This window comes from Lithobates pipiens, unplaced genomic scaffold, assembly GCF_037356315.1.
Source record: "Lithobates pipiens isolate NorthernLeopardFrog02 unplaced genomic scaffold, aLitPip1_a1.2 Scaffold_13, whole genome shotgun sequence".
Classification (NCBI taxonomy): Eukaryota; Metazoa; Chordata; class Amphibia; order Anura; family Ranidae; genus Lithobates; species Lithobates pipiens.
Window position 1 is genome coordinate 291,564,099 of NW_027507718.1, and position 19,755 is coordinate 291,583,853.

Here is a 19,755-nt window from a genome sequence, read left to right on the forward strand (position 1 = left end):
GGATTGGATTGAAAGATTGTGTAGCATACATTAAATTCTGCTTCTAATTTTTGTTTTAGTTGACGTTTTTCTCTTTTAAGAAATTAGGCTTGGCGTATACAAACCCCACAGTGAACAGGTTTCTGAGCTTCCCATAGGGTCAGTGGGGTTATATCACGGGTCTCATTATTGGCCAGGTAATCTTTTATAGCTATTTCTAGATCAGAGAAGTGTGATGGATGAGATAGGATTGAGTCAGTAATAGGCCATGTAGAATCTTGTGTTTTGGGTATTATAGAAGTGAAAGTTGAAAGTACAGTACAGTGCTCAGTCCATGTAAAAGGGATAATAGATGAACAAAGGAGTTCAGGGGTCATGCCTATTGAGATCAAAATGTGATCAATATGGGAAAATTATTTATGGGGATGAGAATAAAAAGTAAATTGATGCCTAGTAGGATTGATTTCATGCCAAGAATCTACAGTACCTGACCGCAAAATTGTGTTTCTAGTGCAATCTCATCGTGCTGGTTCTCGGTGACAGGGCACTGTACACCTCGCACTGGCTGCAATAGGAAAATGCCACATTTTTCTATTGCAGTGAGCGCGAGAGAGAAGCGACAATGTCGCCTCTCTACTAGAGTCAGCATGGGTTCCCCTCCAGGGGCATACCAGGCCCTTAGGTATGGATTTTAAGGGGAACCCCCATAGGCCAAAAAAAGTATTTGGGCGGGGGCTTATCGGAATCTGGGAGCCCCCAGATCTCGGCCCCCACCCTATGTGAATGAGTATGGGTTGCATTGTACCCCTACCCATTCACCTGGGGAAAAAAGTGTCAATAAAAAAAACACACTAGACAGGTTTTCAAAGTAATTTATTAGGCAGCTCCAGGAGTCTTCTTCCAAGTTCGGGGTTCTTCTTCTGACCCCTTCGCACTCTTCTCCCACTCTCCGGCATCTTCTCCCATCTCTGGCTTCTTCTCCCACTCTCCGGTTCTTCTGCCAGCTCCTCTGCTATCTTCTTCCAGCTCTTTTTCTAGCAGTGGCCCAGTCTTCTGCATCCTTCTTCCCTCTTCTCTTCCTCTGATGTTGACACAACGCTCTCTCCTGCTGTAATGCTGTGTGAGCATCACAGTCCCAGCATGCTCCTCGGACTTGAGGTCATAAGGGGCGGGGTCACTGGGTGACATCAGCCGGTGACCATAAGCGGTCACGCACCGCTCACATGAGATTACAGCGGGAGAGAGCATTGTGTCAACAATGCCAGGATCTGGGGCCCCCTTATTAAAGAGGACTCCCAGATTCTGATAAGCCCCCCTGCCCACAGACCCTGACAACCCCTCATCAACATGGGGACCAGGTGCTTTGGGGTAGGGGGTCAGGGGGTGCCCCCCTTCCCCAAAGCACCCACCCCTCCATGTTGAGGGCATGTGACCTGGTATGGTTCTTGCCGATAAAAGCGGTGAGATTGACACAATATCGCAATCACCTACTGTAATAAAGAGTGTTGTTGAAGAAGTAGTCTGAAGTCAATGAGGATGGCAAATGTGATCAACTTCTCTGGCTCAGTGTGTATATCTCGGGCTGCTATCTCATCTTTGATGATATTAGAGAGACCATGAGAAAAAGCAGCCACGAGGGCCTCATTGTTCCAATCAACTTCTGCTGCCAGAGTTATAATTGGCCATAATTGCCATAATTGGCAACAGTCCTTGTACTCTATTTGATGGACATGAGGCTTTTGGCAGCAGAAGCAGAGCATACGGGAATGTCAAATACCCTTTTACAAGAAGCCTCAAACTCTGGGTAACTCAGGACAATAGGTTTTTGTGTCTCCCATAGAGGGGTTGCCCAGGTCAAGGCTCTCTCAGAAAGCAAAGATATCACAAAACCTACTTTGCTTATGTCCGTGGGAAACGCCTGGGGCAGCATCTCAAAGTGTACATCAACCTGGTTGGGAAACTCTCTGCTTTGGACTGGATTACCCCCAAACAACTGGGGAAGTAGAGCGGAAACAGACATATATCTTATAGAGGTAATACTTGAGGCGGGTGCCTGCACAGAGACTGGAGCAGCAGCAGGGATGGCCTGCAACACAGGTTGTACTGAAGCAGCCTCAGTGGCAGATTCCGGGTGAGTCGTGCAAACTAGGAGCATCTGTAACACTTTGGAAAACTGATTCATGCGGTGATCCTGCTCATCCAATCTGGAAAAAATATTACCAACAAGTGGATTGACTGCATCTTCTGTTTCAATATGTTTATTGTGAGTTTTTTGAAAAAACAGTAGTAAACAAAAGAGCATAATCATCTCCTTGTGAGCCCTCGCAGGGGCCACTAATCATGAATATAAATCCAAAGGGCTAACCATCACAATATATTTCTAATAAACTCAGGATGATAAAGTGAGATGAGTAAAAAATGGAGTCCAGACTGATTCAGTGTCAAACAACTCATCTCTTAATTATGTTCTGCGAGTAAGCCCTGTTCCTGCCACCCCCGTCCATGGGAGGTAGCAGTTTTTAATTAGCAATGGGAGAGATTACTAATGAGAGAGAAGAGAACTAGAGAACAGAAGAAAGAAGGGTAGGGAGAAAGAGAAGACAGAAAAGAAAGAGAGAAGAAAAGAAAAAAAAAAGGGGGGGGGGGAGAAAAGGAAGGGGGGAAAGCTCGGGCTCGGACACCCCGCCAGGAGAATTCAGACCAAGCCCAGGCATGCCGCCTGGAGCGTGGGGAACTCATAAGAGATCCACGGCTCCCAGATCTTCAGAAATTTAGCATGAGAGTCATGGACAATACTGGACATACGTTCTTGAAGTAACATAGCAGTCATACGTGTCTTAACCCCTTGAAAATCTACCCGTTGTGACTTCCAGGCTTGGGCAATGGTCCGCTTGGCCGCTATAAATAAATAGGCAGCCAGCTTCTGTTGAGGGCCGCGCAGGCCAGGAACCGGGCGACTGCATCTTCTGAATTCATGGCCGTCGCATATTATCAGAAACCATGCATCAGACCGAGACAGGAGTACAGTTAAATCACACTTGTTTAATAAGTAAATAGAACAAAGTCAAACATAGCCAAAGTTCGGTAACCAGAACAGATAGTCAGACAAACCAGAAAGTCAGGAAGCCAGGAATCAGCATAGTGGAACAGCAAGCAGGATCTGAAGCCAGAAGGAACGTCAGCCAAGTAATGTTAACCAGGCGAAGGCAGAGATCATCTGGGCTGGACGGCTTAAAGTGGTTGTAAACCCTTACAATCAACTTTGACCTACAGGTAAGCCTAGATTAAGGCATACCTGTAGGTCCAAGAAATATCTCCTAGACCTACACTGTTTAGGAGATATTTGCCGAAAGACAGGTACCGCTGTCTATGGCGCATGCGCCGTAGACAGTGGCGCGCAGGCGCACTGAGCGTGCCACGGTCAACGGCGATATGCCGCAAATGGCGGCTCCCATGCGCATGGGCGGGAGTGACGTCATCGCGGCTTCACCGAATGACAGCGGCGGAGCAGCGAGACCCACCGAGAAGATGGATGCGCCGGACTACATGTGACTTCGCTGGCTCCTGTGTCAGGTAAGTGAGACATAATGGACTACTATGTGATGCATAGTAGTCCATTATGCTTTACCTTTGCAGAGAATGAAAAAGAAAGTAAACCCATCAGTGTTTACTTCCTCTTTAAGTAAGAAGGACTGACAAGCAGGATATCATCAACAGGTGAGTCATTCTGGAGAGATAGGAGCTGGCAAGTAACCAACAGCTGAGCTGCCATCTCAGAGAAGGAAGGGAGAAGCCCTGACAGATGCATTGTTGTCTATGGGACATTGAACCCAGCTGAGTAAAGATCAGTAATACAACATTGATTACAGTGCAGTTCAAATGTTGCATTTGAGTGCAGTAAAAATGTGTTTAATGATTGCACAAGAATAAATGAGTAGATTACAATAATGGCAATGAATAAGAATTTTACTCATCTATATGCCAGCACACCTTTACTTACCTATACTTGCCTATACTAACATTACTCAGATCTTCACACACAGTTTTTGGCCCCTTTCACATGGGTGTCATGAGTTCCTGATTAAATGTTACTAAATTAGGATACCTGTGTGCAAGGGGCCTAAAATGCTTGCAGCTCTCTTGCTTTGGGTTCAGCAGCTTGCATACCTAGTGTATCAGGCTGTTACCTTTGTGGTACAGTTCCTTTTATCGTTATTATTACTTCTTTTTTGGGTCATAAGCGTACATTTACTAAGGAAGGCTTGTAGCCTCAAATGTATTAAATTATTTAGTATCATTGTCCTGTAAATTTTAGAGATTGTTATTGTTTTCAGTGTCATGCAGCAGTAAAAAAAATATGAACAGTGTCTTTCATAACATACTTATTTTTTCAAATTAAATAAATTAAAATAAAAAGTTATAGAATAATGATGCTTGATATTTACCACACCCTATTGCAAAGTTGACATTGATCAAACAGCCTAAAACAGTTGTTTGCACGTTGAAATAAATAGCTTGATATTGTTAGTTGGGGTCTGTGTTATAAAAAAAATATTTGAATGCACATTTTTTCACAAGCCCTAGAAGGAATGATGTTTCTAGCTCTGCCTACTGTTCTAAAATGATGAATAAGCCCACTGTTTTTTTGGTCTGCACTAAAAGGGATGACACAAATAGCTTCTGTTGAATATGTCTGTGCTGTTCTTTACAGTGCTCTACTAGAAGGATTTTTTTGGTTTCTTTTGTGTCACCATAGGCTGGTTAAATATCTTGTCATAATGATTAGTAAAGGTGATCCAGTTTTCTATTTATATTGTTTCTTCATCTATTCTTAGCAAATTAGGCACATACATTTCTATTACATTATTGTATATATTATGCAATGCATGGTTGTTTTTTTCTCTTTAATATGTAGCACATCTGTGTATCATCCCGTTACCTGCTGATTGTAAGCTCTGATGAGCAGCACACCAATTTGTTTTACTCCTTTTAATGTCCTGTTATTTTCTGTAGTATCATTATATTATTATTATCACTATTATATGTTTTGCTTTAAGGTTTTCTGGACCCAAGCCTAAGAATCTAGGTAACAACACAAAGCTTGTAGAATGGCTACCTCAAAATGATTTACTTGGTGAGTAAATAATAAACAGCATTATTTTTAAGTTTTTGTAAAGAATAATGCAAGATAATGGAAAAAAAAAAACATTTAAGTTTAAGGTAAATCTGTTATGATTTACAGAAGCTACTAATACTGACCTCCTTTTGGAAATGCTGGTTATCTGGCTGTTATATCATAAACAATAATACTGCGCATATGACAAAAAAAATAAATGCGTGAAACAAAGCAGCACCACAAATATAAGATATTTTCACAATAAACAAAAAGAAATAAAAAAGTGTTGAGCTAAATAAATAAAAAAATAAATAAATGTGAAATAGTCCAAAAAATCAGTCTCTCAAAGGAACACGTTCATCACATTAACAAACTCTGTGTTTCAGCTGTGGATGAATATAGATCCAAATCCCTCCACCAGGTGTGTACACCGCCACCACAAAATGTTTGGCTCTTACCAGAGAGCATGAACCTTTATTTATGAAGGGTCAAATAGGCTTGATGTACCAATCCCAATAGAGACCACCGACAAGGGGTAGGAAAGGAACAACATCAGGATCAGTTCAAATGTGTTCACAGTGTCAGATATTCAAGTTAAAACCAGCGTTTATATAAAAAAATGCGGCCGACCACAAAACATCTGGATAAGAATGGAAATGCATGATAGCAGGAACAAGCAGCTCTGCCTGACCGGTTTTGTCAGCAAAAGGACTTCTTCCAGGGCATAACCGTAAATTCCTGTCATCGTAAAAAGGAGCCAGGCGATTCAAGTCTCACTTTCATCTCTGCAGCCTGAATGGAAAAAAGGAGGACGGCAACCAAGTCTCATTCTCACATTGTAAGAAGAACTCACGTCTCAGTCTAAAACAAACAGATAGAGACGTGAGATACAACAAACCCCAACCAAAGTAGAGACCCCCCCTGAGGGGAAAAAGAGGAACTTCCACATCAAATGCCAGTACCCACATCCCACATCTAGTTTAATTTGTAATTTGCATATTACCAAATTTGCATATTAATAGCAGCCTGTTTGATTTGGTAATATGCAAATTAAAAATTAAATTAGATGTGAGATATTGGTATACTTAACTTAGCTAAACTTAAGTAGCTGCTTAGCTACTTAACTTGGGTTTGCTGGTGATGGAATGTGACCAACTCCTGTATCAATTTAGGCACACTCTCTCATCAACTCCTGTATCATGTCCGCATGCTCTCTGAGCAACTCTTGTACCATATGGATGGATATCCAATATGACAGGATGGAGATGTTTGGGTCATGATTAGACAGCTATAATTTGGTTAAAAGGTGGGGATGTGAAAAGACATTGTGGTGCAGGCTGGAGAGGATGCCTTCTTTATTCAGCATGATGTGTGTACAAGAAAATATAGATCTGGTGTGAGCAGTCAGATGACACGAGTAGGGACTTGGTGGGAGAAGCCAGGTGACACGAGTAGGGACTTGGTGGGAGCAGTCAGGTGACATGAGTAGGGACTTGGTGGGAGCAGTCAGGTGACATGAGTAGGGACTTGGTGGGAGCAGTCAGGTGACATGAGTGACTCGTGTAGGGACTTGGTAGGAGCAGTCAGGTGACACCAGTAGGGGCTTGGTGGGAGCAGTCAGGTTACATGAGTAGGGACTTGGTGGGTGCAGTCAGTTGGCACAGATAGGCTGTAAGCTTTGAGCTCATTCAGCCTTACTGGGTGTAATTCTGAAAAGTGGAAAATCCACCCCTCCCCCACATAACACATTCTGGTGATCAAAAGGAATGTTGCAACTGTCATCATGTGACCTCAGACACACACTGCACCATAACAATAATAAGATCCCTGGAGATTCACCTCTGCCCAGCTCTGAGTAGATACATCTCCCCTAAATCAAATTACTTGTATGTGTATCTTCTGCTGGCCGTCCTGTGAGTTCACTGCACCATGCATGTCCTCCTCTCACACTGATCTGTGGATCACACCCCATGATGAGAAACATCCAGTCAAAACTAGGGATGAGCTTAGAGTTCGAGTCGAACATTGCCTGTTCGCCTGTTCACCGAACAATGAACAATTTGGGGTGTTCGCGGAAAATTCAAAAAGCCGCGGAAAACCCTGTACAAGTCTATGGGAGAAATCCAAAGTGCTAATTTTAAAGGCTTATATGCAATTATTGTCATAAAAAGTGTTTGGGGACCTGGGTCCTGCCCCAGGGGACATAAAAGTTTTAAAAACAGACTTTTTATTCGGGAGCAGTGATTTTAATAATGCTTAAAGTGAAACAATAAAAGTGTAATATTCCTTTAAATTTCATACCTGTGGGTGTGTATAGTATGCCTGTGAAGGGGCGCATGTTTCCCGTGCTTAGAACTGTCCCTGCACAAAGTGTCATTTCTGCAGGAAAAAAAGTCATTTAAAATCACTTGCGGCTATAATGAATTGTTGGCTCCCCGTAATACAGAGAACAGTCATTGAAAGTCATTGATAAAAAGGTTTCCGTTACATCAGAGGGGGCGGGGTCACCCACACGTCATTGGGGAAGCCAGGCTTTCCCCTTGTGTCAGAGGGGGCGGGGTCAGGTTACAGGTGGCCCCGCCCTCCTCATATAAGAAGTGTCAGGCTGCCGGGACTTCCGCAGTGTCTCCAGTGGAGACAGATGATGGATGCGCTGCACTGGAGGGAGAGATCACCCATCGCTGGATCAGATCAGCCATTGCTGGACCCCCGAGAGATGATCATCCGTCACTGGATAGCAAGAGTGGATTACCACCGCTGGAATCTTTTTTTTATTTTTTATATTTTTAATAAAGGACTTTTGCAATGGTGTGTGTGTCTTTTTTAACAATTGTTTATACTTTCTCTGTGAAATGGTAGGGGTAATTTTGTACCCCCTTACCAGTTCAAACAGGGGGGGCTGGGATCTGGGGGTCCCCTTGTTAAAGGGGGCTTCCAGATTCTGATAAGCCCCCCGCCCGCAGACCCCCACAACCACCGGCCAGGGTTGTGGAGATGAGGCCCCTGTCCTCATCAACATGGAGACAAGGTGCTTTGAGGGGACCCCAAAGCATCCTCCCAATGTTGAGAGTATGTGGCCTGGTACGGTTCAGGAGGGGGGGGCGCTCTCTCATCCCCTCCTCTTTTCCTGTGGCCTACCAGGTTGCATGCTCTGATAAAGGGTCTGGTATGGATTTTTAGGGGGAACTTCAGGCCATTTTTTTTACAATTTGGCATGGAGTTCCTCTTAAAATCCATACCAGACCTGACGGGTCTGGTATGGATATTTGGGGGGAACCCCACGTCATTTTTTTTTATTTGATGCAGTGTTCCCCTTAATATCCATACCAGACCTGAAGGGCCTGGTAATTGAATTTGGGGAAACCCCACGCTTTTTTTTTTTTTATCAATGACTTTCAATGACTGTTCTCTGTATTACGGGGAGCCGACAATTTATTATAGCCGCAGAAATGACACTTTGTGCAGGGACAGTTCTAAGCACGGGAAACATGCGCCCCTTCACAGGCATACTATACACACCCCCCAGGTACGAATTTTAAAGGAATATTACACTATTATTGTTTCACTTTAAGTATTATTAAAATCACTGCTCCCGTAAAAACATGCGTTTTTAAAACTTTTTTTGCATTGATACATGTCCCCTGGGGCAGGACCCAGGTCCCCAAACACTTTTTATGACAATAACTTGCATATTAGCCTTTAAAATTAGCACTTTTGATTTTGAACGTTCGAGTCCCATAGACTTTAATAGGGTTCTAAAGTTCACACGAAGTTTAGGTCTGTTCGCAGGTTTTGGTGCGAACCAAACTGGGGGGGTGTTCGGCTCATCCTTAGTCAAAGCATAGGAAAGGCAGCCAATCCTGGGGAGCTGGAGAAGAAAGAGGGGAGGGGAGGAGGGAAGGGGGATGTGAAGTACACAGAATGCCTCTCTCACACTCGTGCATGAGATATGTAAATCACCTGTCACTCACACCATGGGGAAATAACTGACTGACATTTCTCTGTCTGTCCCTTTTTATCTCACTGAAAAAAGATAAGAGGATTGCTCAGAGCTGGATTAACTCTTCGTGGCAAGACTGGGCACAGATGACATTAAATCCTATACTATACAAGTTACAAGCCTTAATTAAAAAAAAAAAAGTCAGGTTTACATCCACTTTAAAGCAGAAATTAAACAAGAAATATTGCAGTTATTGCTACATGTGATTGCTAATGTCTATTTTCAAATACTACAAATGTAAAGAAAATATTGTATTATAGCAAATATTTACTTACATTACAGGACATCCAAAAATCAAGACATTTCTTAGCCACGGAGGACTGAACGGTATTTTTGAAGCTATGTACCATGGAGTGCCTGTAGTAGGAATACCATTGTTTGGGGACCACTATGATACTATGACCAGAGTACAGGCTAAGGGCATGGGCATTCTCCTGGAGTGGAAAAGAATGACAGAGGATAACCTATATAAAGCTCTTTCAGATGTTATTTATAATCGCAGGTAAGCAAATGAATCTGTCCATTTTAAACAAAGACCTTGGCTTGTATATGCTGACTCCAGGCATATTTATAATTAGCCTTGAAACTGCCACATCACTTGTGTAAAGTTTAGAATTGTCAGGTCGTGCTAATGATTACAAATGCTTTGAAAATGTAAAGACCCCCCCCCCCCCCCGCTTTTCCTGCAATCATTTACCTGATTTTAACCAATACTGCAGGTCTCTGATATGCAGTGGGGGTATTTACTGGTGCACTCAGAATCTGGAGCAGCTCTGCATGATAGCCAATCAGCTTCCATGTTAGCTTGTTCAATTAAGCTTTGACAATAAAACCTAGAAGCTGAGTGGTTTCTGTGCTCAACTGCATCAGATTTTACACTCTCCAGTTTTAGTGAATAACATCCAGTGTGACAGACGGCTATAAATATATCAATACTTAGAGTCGGTGGAGCAAAGTTTTGGTAGGCCTGGGGAATTTTTTTATAAGCCTTTATCTTTTCTTTCAAAGCTTCCTATCAGGCGGTAAATATGCTTCCCCTATATAATTTTCCCATTGCCTAGCAGATGTTCTGTTATCCAACATATTCCTCTCAATTATAACAAAGTGCCCACTAAAAGGACAGAGATAGATAAGATCAAAAAGCAGGTACGTCAAATGTGTTAGAGTGCATTGTGTAACTTGTAAAATATATTTGGCTGTATTATTTAGGCACAGAGATAGATAGGGTCAAATAGCAGGTACGTCGACTGTGTTAGCGTACATTGTGTAACTGGTAAAATATATTTGACTGTATTATTTAGGCATAAATAGGACAATGGTGAATTTTTTTTTTTTACATGTTAAAACTATTAATGTTAAATTGTTTGCATATTATTACATAAGCCATTTCTGTTTTCTCTTTATGTAAACTATTAAAACTGTACTGAAACAGCAAAAACACTGCTGAATAAAAGATCAAACATCATTTACATGCTAAAAGGGAAAGACGCCACAGATATGGTTAGTGAAGTGAACATTTGATGTGTGAAATAACTAGGTAGTATAGTGTTTGCCAAAAAAATAACTTTTCTTTTCTTTATTTTCCTGGCCCTTTTGCTTTATCTGCCTTCAGCTTTATGTATTTTCCCAAGAACTATAAGGGTAAAGTTTGCATGTGGTCTTTTTTTTTTCTTTTTTTTTTATAGTGACTATATATGTATTGCAGTTTAAAATTGTGCTTAAAAACAGTTTGGAACAAAAAAAACATTGTGCTTAAAGCCCAAATTTAGTCAAACTTTTTTTTTTTAAATCAGCACAAGAGACAGTATTTATTATCAATAAGAAGAATCCTTTATGCTGCTAGTTGTTACTTTAATTAAAATCTGAAGTCCTCTGAACCCTCCCTCCCTTTAGCAGTAATCTTTTAGTGTTGTTAGGGTTGTTAGAGCCGAGGGACCTGTGACAGGCACTCATTGAGGGTTATTTACTAAAGGAAAATCCACTTTGCACTTGCAGTGCACTTGGAAGTAAAGTCGCTGTAGATCCGAGGGGGACATGCAAGGAAAATAAAAAAATAACATTTTAGCTTGCACATGATTTGATGATAAAATCAGCAGAGCCACTCATTTCAGATCTACCTCTTAGATTTAGAGTGACTGCACTTCCAAGTGCACTTTCAGTGCACTGAAAGTGCAAAGTGGATTTGCCTTTCGTAAATAACCCCCATTGTCTCAACTATGCCTGACTATGAATGTAAAATGCTTTACAAATGGAGGATGGTCAGATGAATGAAAAGTCTGCCTCCTCTATTCATAGATTGTTACAGGCCCCTTGGCTCTATTAACTCCTGCATCAATGGAAGATTACTGCTGTGTTGGTATGGTGGCATTCAGAGGACTTTAAATTTTAACTCAAGCAGCCTCAAGCAGCATAAGGGGCACTTAGAACTGATTGTAAGTACTATCCCTTGTGCTGATTTACAATAAAAATAATGTCTGATTAAACTTTGACGTTAATGTATAGTATTTTTACAAAAAAAGCTCATATGATTTGTAGCCTGCAGTAATTGCATGTTGACGAGGCTTTTCGGTAACAGAAGTCACTATAAATACTGCTTTACAGAAGATACAACCCAAGTTGAGAGTTTTCAGCAGCATATTTTTTTTTTATTTCTTTTTAATTATCAAAGGAAAGGGTTTCTTCAATGCAAGAAAGGTACAGGCAAAACTCTTGGCGTGTCTAGTTTAAGAGATAAATTTATTTAAATATTAGCTCCCCTTACACCTCAAAAAATTAGACCAATATTTTAATATAGCTTATATTTAGATAATTTTTCTGGCATTACAAGCTAGTAAAAAAATATTTGCATTGTTATCTGCTAATTATTTTATTTTGTTAACTTAGTTATCAACAACAAGCCATGAAGCTATCTAACATTCACAAAGATCAGCCGGGCCATCCTGTCAGTAGAGCCACTTACTGGATCGACTATATTCTTCGCCACAATGGAGCCAAGCATCTTCGTGCTACTACCTATGATATCCCTACTTATCAGTACTTCTTAGTCGATATTGTATTAGTCACAATTGTTGTTGCAATTTTAGCCTGGTACGCACTTTCCAAAATTGTAAAATATGTGCGAAGGAGCAGAAGTGCAGAACACAGTGCCGCCAACGGAGTCTGCCATAATGGTTTAGTGAATGGCAGGCACAAGAAAAATGGGCATATCAAGCATAAGGAAAAGGTGAAATGAATGGTGGGGTCCTAATTTATAGTTTTAAAGGAGCCACTGCACCAATTCTAAGTTTCTCTCCATAATACTGGATTCTGCACTGCATCAGGGAATATATCAGCATTAAAGGCCTGAGCAGTAAGGAACTTATGGCCATTTCAATCTTTATTTATTATAATGCTTGTTTATTCTTTTCCCATTTTGAGCCTTTCTCTGCACTGAAAGACTTAGAGGTTACCACTATTAACACTTCTAACCCACCTCTATAAGTATCATCAGCATTGCTAACACATTTCAGCATTGATTAAAGAAGGCTATAGTATAGCATTTTTTTATTTATTTGCATCTAAACTGACTATATAGCATAACCCCAATGTGATTTAAGAAAAGCAACGACACTTTGGAGAAACACTTACCATTTACTGGGCTCTTGTGCAGTTAATCCTATAATATATTGAAGAATTAGAACAAATTAGTGACTACTCCTCCCAGGTATGTAAAGAGCTGTCAGTGGTATGGGTAATACCTAGAATGCCTTATTTGTCTTCCAAAGATCTAAAAGCAGTTCAGGTTTAAGCAATGAATAATTGGCTACCTTTGCATATTATCTGTCCTCACAGCAGTAGAAATTTAGACAAAATGAATAGCTTATCTCATCAAATAAAATTAGTTCTGTCATTACAACTCATAGAGCAGTTTTATTTCAACTGCCTTTCTTCCATAATGATAGTTTAGGTTTATATAAATGTATAATTGATTCATTAATTTAATGTCACCAAAATACTAATTTTATTTATTTGTATATTAGGATATATGTCCGTGAACATGCCATATCTCAACACATGAAATTCATATTTATTAGATACTTTTTACCCTAATTACTTTTAGTATAATATACAGCTGCTAAAAAGAAATTTTGTATCTTACATAGAAAAAAAAAATACATATAAATGATTTATACCATATCACACCTTCACAAGTACCCAATAAATTAGTGATAAATGCTGTGGTGATGCTCAGTAAAGTGACACGTGACTGGTTGCTTTAGGTTGCTGCATGTCATCCATTGATTTTGCAACATTTAAAGTGAACCTTTTCACAGACCATCCATATTAAAGCATTTACATATTCTGATTCAGCAGCACATGCACTTAAAAAAAACAAAAAACTCTTGTTCGCCTCTGCAGTTGTAGGCATTGTGGAGAAATTCATCTTCAAATTTTAAATCACAGCTATTTCCCCTTATTTTTTATTGAGAGTAGTATCTTGCCAATCTGCCAGCATTTTAATGTAAAAAAGCAGCAAGTGTTTTCAAGCTAATAGAAACTGGCTAAAACTCGACCTCGGAGGCTCTTTTGTGATCATTGAAGATGAATTTGTTCACAGTATAAGCAGCTATAGAGGTTAGTGATGGCTTCATTTAGTCTGGACACATTTTCCCTACAGATTTGTGGATTAAGTCTTTTTGACTCTCTAGAGATGAGTAAAATAATGTAATAGTCCATTGCAGATAAATTGTATTGTAACTGATCAGATGAATCTTATTTTTTCCTGTACAAATCACAGTTTGCCATGATGCTTTTTTTTAAAAAACTGGTGAGATGCTGTTTTCAAAGCATGTAATTCGTGACATTTGTTAGATTCATAGAAAACTGTGCATCAATTTGCTCACCTCTGTTTGTCAATTTTGACCACTACTAGGAGTACTTTTACTGCATTATGCTGCTTGTTTTTAAACAGGAAAAGGCACAGGAATGGGTACAAGTTTCAGAATTGCTTTTAATATGTACAAAAACAGTAGCAGATATTCACATTTCCAGTAAAGTCTACTTATCCTAATTGCCCTAACAGCAATTAAAATCATATGCATTAAATGTTTTATTCATTTCCGATAGCCACGGTTAACATATGCCATATGCCAAGGCATCTGATCAGACGAGTAGTTGGTAGGGAGGTTGGAAGTTGCTACTGGAAGAGTGGATCAGTGGGCAACTGGAGGAGTTTTAGGTAAGAATGATTTTATAAAAACACTTTTTTATTTTATGGGACTCATTAATCAGAGGTGTATGTTTATAATAAGACATGTTTAAAGTAGGCAGAAAAGAGCATGCTGCAAACCTCAGTAGCAGCAGCTAGAAAATGGTGGATTAGTGAATGGTTAAGGGGCAGATACAGGTATATCACAAACACTTTTTATGAGCAGTGAAGTCAATTGCCACTTTGAGTAGTTTGAGGCTATCAGACCTGTTCACAATTACAGACTAGGTGTTTTGAAGAAATAATAAAAGCTTGAAGCAACTGTCACTTAAAAAAAAGCTGCTAGAAGTGATTGCCCATGCATGCATTGTTTTGAATTTTCATCTATGTTTCCATGCTCTGCCATTCTTAATAGGCAACATTTTGACACCTGATTGCCCACTTTTTTCTCTCACATTCCTGATGATTCTATAACTATGATGGGCTACGTTGTTGGCAAAAAAAATAAAAAATATATGAGGCAGGAGGGATGGGCGAGCTGGGTTATTACCAAGAAGTGTCAGAACTATTCCTGTTCAAAACATCTTGGCAGAGCAAAGGGAAATGAGAGCTGTTGCAGTTATGTGGAAGAACGTCTGGATCCCTGCACTTTACATCTGCTGATGGCTTTCTTTTTTATGTTACTATAATAGAGATTCAATACAATCAGCTGAACTCTACATATTAAAATGAAAAAGCATGTTAATAAAGATAGTATGGCAACATGTTCCCATTTCTATCTGAAAAGTGTATTTACCTATTTGAAAGATAAACCTAATTTACAAAAAGGGATATGCTGTGTATTGTAGTATAGATAGTAAGGTGAATATTTCACTGTGAATGATGGGTATCTGCCCATGTTTAAACCCTTTGGTGGTTTTCTGTATAACACCCGATTAGTAACTGTGGCACATTTCCTTTCATCTATAGGAAAGCAAATAATTCAAAATGTTCTCACAAGTAGGAAAACGTGCAATAACGAACATTTCTGAGAGTCAGAAGCATTCTTAATCACCCATAGGGAAGTCCTACATGGTATCATCATCACTTGACCATTGCTAGCAGTGCTTGAAGCAGGCTATGGTTGAGCCATGTATAGCTACCCTAAAACTAATCATTACATCAGTAAGATGTGCTCACAAAGGTGCTTAAGCAGCGGTCTAACCAATACATAGACTATGCAGCCCCCTTTAAGACAAGTTTTTTATGAACTATTCCTTTCTTTTAAAGTAGATGTGCTTGGTTTATGATTTCATATTTCTTTAGGAGTATTGTTATTGAGACTGAGCATATGTTAGAAATAATTATTATGGAAGTATTCTCTTACACAGTATGAAAGTACTGTATGTAATAACATCAGAATCCCAATGTGTTTACTTTGAATGCAAACTGCACATAATGCTTATGTGTATGTACTGTACATAGCAGGCCATTCTTTATTTATTAACAGAATACAGTTTTTACAATTTTCACCTTGTCCTCCACCAGGAGCTCCATGGACTGAAGTTTTTGCAACTTCCAGGTAACTAAGAAAGCATTTGAAGCAGTGATTGGTGGAATATATATATATATATTTTTTTAGGTGTATATATTGAATAAATAGATGGGGCTTTCATAAATGCACTTGAGACCATACACATCAATTCATAAGTGATTATTGACAGCATTGTTTCTAAAAGACATATGGACAGCTGCCCATGCAATTGCTAAAATAGATTTTGTGCACATCAACAAACAATATACAACTGATAACTACATCATCTAACATGTCTAATGTGTGTTTAATCACTTTTGTACCACCAGATAGCATATGGCACTGGATAAAGAGTTGAGTGGCCCTTCTGCCCATTAATCCCAGTGAACTGAGTTGTTCTCGGATGGCTCACTTTACAGGCACTGTGTACAGAGCTGTGCTGCATGTCTCTGTACATTCAGATCACTGTGGAGGTCAATCACAGTGCATTCACATATAGTTAAAACTTTTCAACCCCTTTCCTCTCCTACACAGCTTATCTCTATGCTGTATTTTTATAGGGTTGATTTACTGAGGGCAAATAGACTTTGCAAATTGCAGTTGCACTGCCCTGTACCTGTGACCTATTAATCCCTTTATCTTCTCTTCAAAAAATTAGATCACTTTGGGAGTCTACTTTTCAAAAAGGGCCATTTCCAGTTTGTTGCAGTGTATTGGCATTCATTTATTAATATAATGTAAGGGAAATAGTCTTTTTTTTTCTAAAATTTTTGGTATTTTTACCTTTACAGGCATACCCTACTTTTAAGTATGCAATGGTGTTTATTTACTAAAGCTGGAAAGTGCAAAGTCAGGCTCACATCTGCATAGAAACCAATGAGCTTCCAGGTTTTATTACAAATGCTTATTTGAACAAGCTGGGGTTAGAAGCTCATTGATTTCTATGCAGAAGTGAGCCAGATTTTCCACTTTCCAGCTTTAGTAAATAAACCACATTGTGTACTTAAAAGTGGGGTATGCCTGTATATAGTAAAACATAAAATCCTAGTGATTTTTTTTAATACCACCAAAAATCAGATACAGTATATCTGTCTCCAAAAATAGTTTTAAAATTCATGATGCATGGTGGAGTAATTGTCATTAAAAGTATAACAGTACCGGAAACTGAAAAACGGCCTGGTAATGAGGAGGTATTACAGATCCATATTCAACTGTTTAAAAAATGTGAGAATATGCACAGAGCAATGATGACCTATTTTTCAGACAACATTTGTGTCTTCAGGACCAGGTACTCATTAATTTCTATATGTTTGTAGTCATTTGTCTATGTCTATTAACAAGTGGCCTAAGCATATGCCATGGTCACAGACTTATATTTGCATATATAAAGGGATTACATTTTGCAAAAAAAACCCCATCAAATTAGGTTACATCACATTCCTGTTCAAATCACATGCGAGTGCAATTTGAGCCATTCATTCTGTTGTTAATTTAACCTACAACCCGCAGCGGTTCGCATTAACGGGCTGCAATTTTGATTTAGTGTGGAAACCGCACAGAATTGCACTGCAAATTCACTGCAAATTCCATGCCACATCAGTGTGAACAGGACCTTACATCCCGTCACATGCCAAACAGCGAAACTGTCCCATTTGCTTGTGCTCTCAACCAAACTGTCAAACATTCAACTGACTGGTTCATAATTGAACATGTGCACCATCATGCAGTTGAGGATCAAATGGAGGCAAAGGTCGGAGCTTCCTTGGCTACAAAAGATAAGAGGGTTTAGAGGGTTTATAACCACTGCAGGTATATGGAACTTCAATTTGAGCTGGAAACCCAGTGAAAAAGAAGAGTCATCTTGCTGACTACTTGGTTCTGAAGAAGCAAATGGTGTCTGCAAGATGAATCAACATTGGTCTGTGCACATTTGGGAATTGTTTGTACACAGTAACCTGTGCAGATACTTGGAGGTGTAAATCAAACAGCCAATTCAGTGAAAAAAAGCTCCCTTGCTGACTATTTGATTGAAGATACGGACATTGTCCACAGAATGCGTCATCATTGCTCTGTGTACATTCTGAAATTGTTGAAACACAATTAAATATGCATTAGCTGATGTGGGCTGTAATTGTATATTGTTTGTTAAATTGCAAAAAATATATTTTAGTATTTGGAGTGGACAGCTGTCCATATGTGTTTTACAAACAAAGTTGTCAATAAACACCTATGACTTTTATCATTTGTATGGTCTCAAATGCTCTAAACTATAGTCTCACCCATTTATTTAATAGATCGTTTTTGTAAAAGGAATGTCAGCGCTTGAGATATGATGATATAAGTAAAATCTTAAAACATATATAATTTTACGTGTACAGTTATTTCACTGTTGATTAAATGCAGAGTTTAAAGCTAAGGATGTATTCCATTAAAACTGTTCATTGTTTCTAACCATGACATACAATTTCTTACTTTCCAAATTGCAAAAAAATAAGAAGGCAATATTAACCATGTGTATGTATTCCATTTTGAATTGAACTGAAAGAGAATTACTATCATCCAAGAATAAAATACCTATATTAGAATTAAAGGGTAATGTTATAAAATGTATTGTAACCACAATCTAGAAAACTACAACTTGTTTATTCTAATATCTACCCTACAATTTTTTCATGAACCACATGTAAATTGTAAAAAGGTAACACTATTTCCTAATTTCAGAAGAAATATGCATTATGTTTGTGCACGTGTAGTAATAGAAATAAACAATGTTACATTTTGAGAATCCAGAGTGTCATTTTTTTGTACTGCATCTTTTCCATTTTTTTCCTACAGATGAACCTTTTCTTCGTTTTTTTTTTTCTTTTTTAATTTTAACACAATACGAGGAAGTAAAAAATGTATATTTGTACAATATATGACCAAAGGTCAGTTGCCACTTACCTTCAGGACCACCTCAAACATAATAAACTCTTTGAAAAATTGCAGTCAGGTTTCCGCTTTGCACACAGTACAGAGACTGCCCTCGTCGGAGTTACAAATTACCTCCTCATATCATCCGATGCTGGCTCTCCCACCCTCTTTATCCTCCTGGATCTTTCTGCTGCATTTGATACTGTTGACCATGGCATGCTTTCACCTCTCCACTGAACTAAAAGACACAGCTCTCAGTTGGTTTAAATCATACCTCACAAATCAGACAGAATACATCTCCCTGGGCACCTTTAAATCAAATCCATCTACAGTTACTTGCGGTGCCCCCCAGGGGTCAGTCCTTGGCCCTATCCTTTTCATCCTCTATCTTACTCCACTTGGCCAAATTATCAGCCGCCATAAAATGTATTTTCACTGCTATGCCAATGACACACAGCTATATGTAAATGCAACAGCTGAAACACCACCTTCACATGCATCCCTATCAGCACTCACTACCTGTCTCTGGAGGAGATAAAGGTATGGATGGAGCACAACTTTCTTCAACTAAACAGTTCTAAAACTGAAGTCATCCTGATTGGCACTCCTTACCAGACCAAATCATCATCCATAACCAGTATCATCTTTTCTGTCTCTAACATCCCTTTTTCATCAATGGTCACAAATCTTGTGTAAAAATGGACTCCCAGCTAACTTTTGAAGCCCATATAAATCAACTATACAAGACTTCTTTCTACCACCTCTGTAACATCTCTAAACTCCATCCCATTCTCTCCCTCTCAGATGCCGAAAAGCTAGTTCATGCTTTTGTCTCCTCCAGCCTGGACTACTATAGCGCACTTCTCAATGGGACTCCTAGAAAGAGTCTGCAGAGGCTTCAGTACATCCAAAACTCTGCAGCAAGGATCCTGATGAGAGTGTGGAAACATGAGCGTATTACCCCCATTCTTCACTCACTCCACTGGCTTCCTGTCTTCAGCAGGATTGAGTACAAGGTTTCCCTCCACACACACCAGTGTATCCAT

The 19,755-nt window shown here is 39.4% G+C and overlaps 1 protein-coding gene across 1 annotated transcript in view; it reads left to right on the forward strand.

Moving 5' to 3' along the window:
• UGT8 (UDP glycosyltransferase 8) overlaps positions 1-18,581 on the forward strand; it is a 170,361-nt gene extending 151,780 nt beyond the window's left edge. The window contains exons 4-6 of the mRNA XM_077476809.1: positions 5,037-5,113; positions 9,378-9,597; positions 11,979-18,581. Of these exons, the coding sequence (XP_077332935.1) occupies positions 5,037-5,113; positions 9,378-9,597; positions 11,979-12,327 (646 nt within the window). The 3' untranslated portion in view covers positions 12,328-18,581. The remainder of the gene's footprint in view (positions 1-5,036; positions 5,114-9,377; positions 9,598-11,978) is intronic.
• The last annotated feature ends 1,174 nt before the right edge of the window (positions 18,582-19,755 follow it).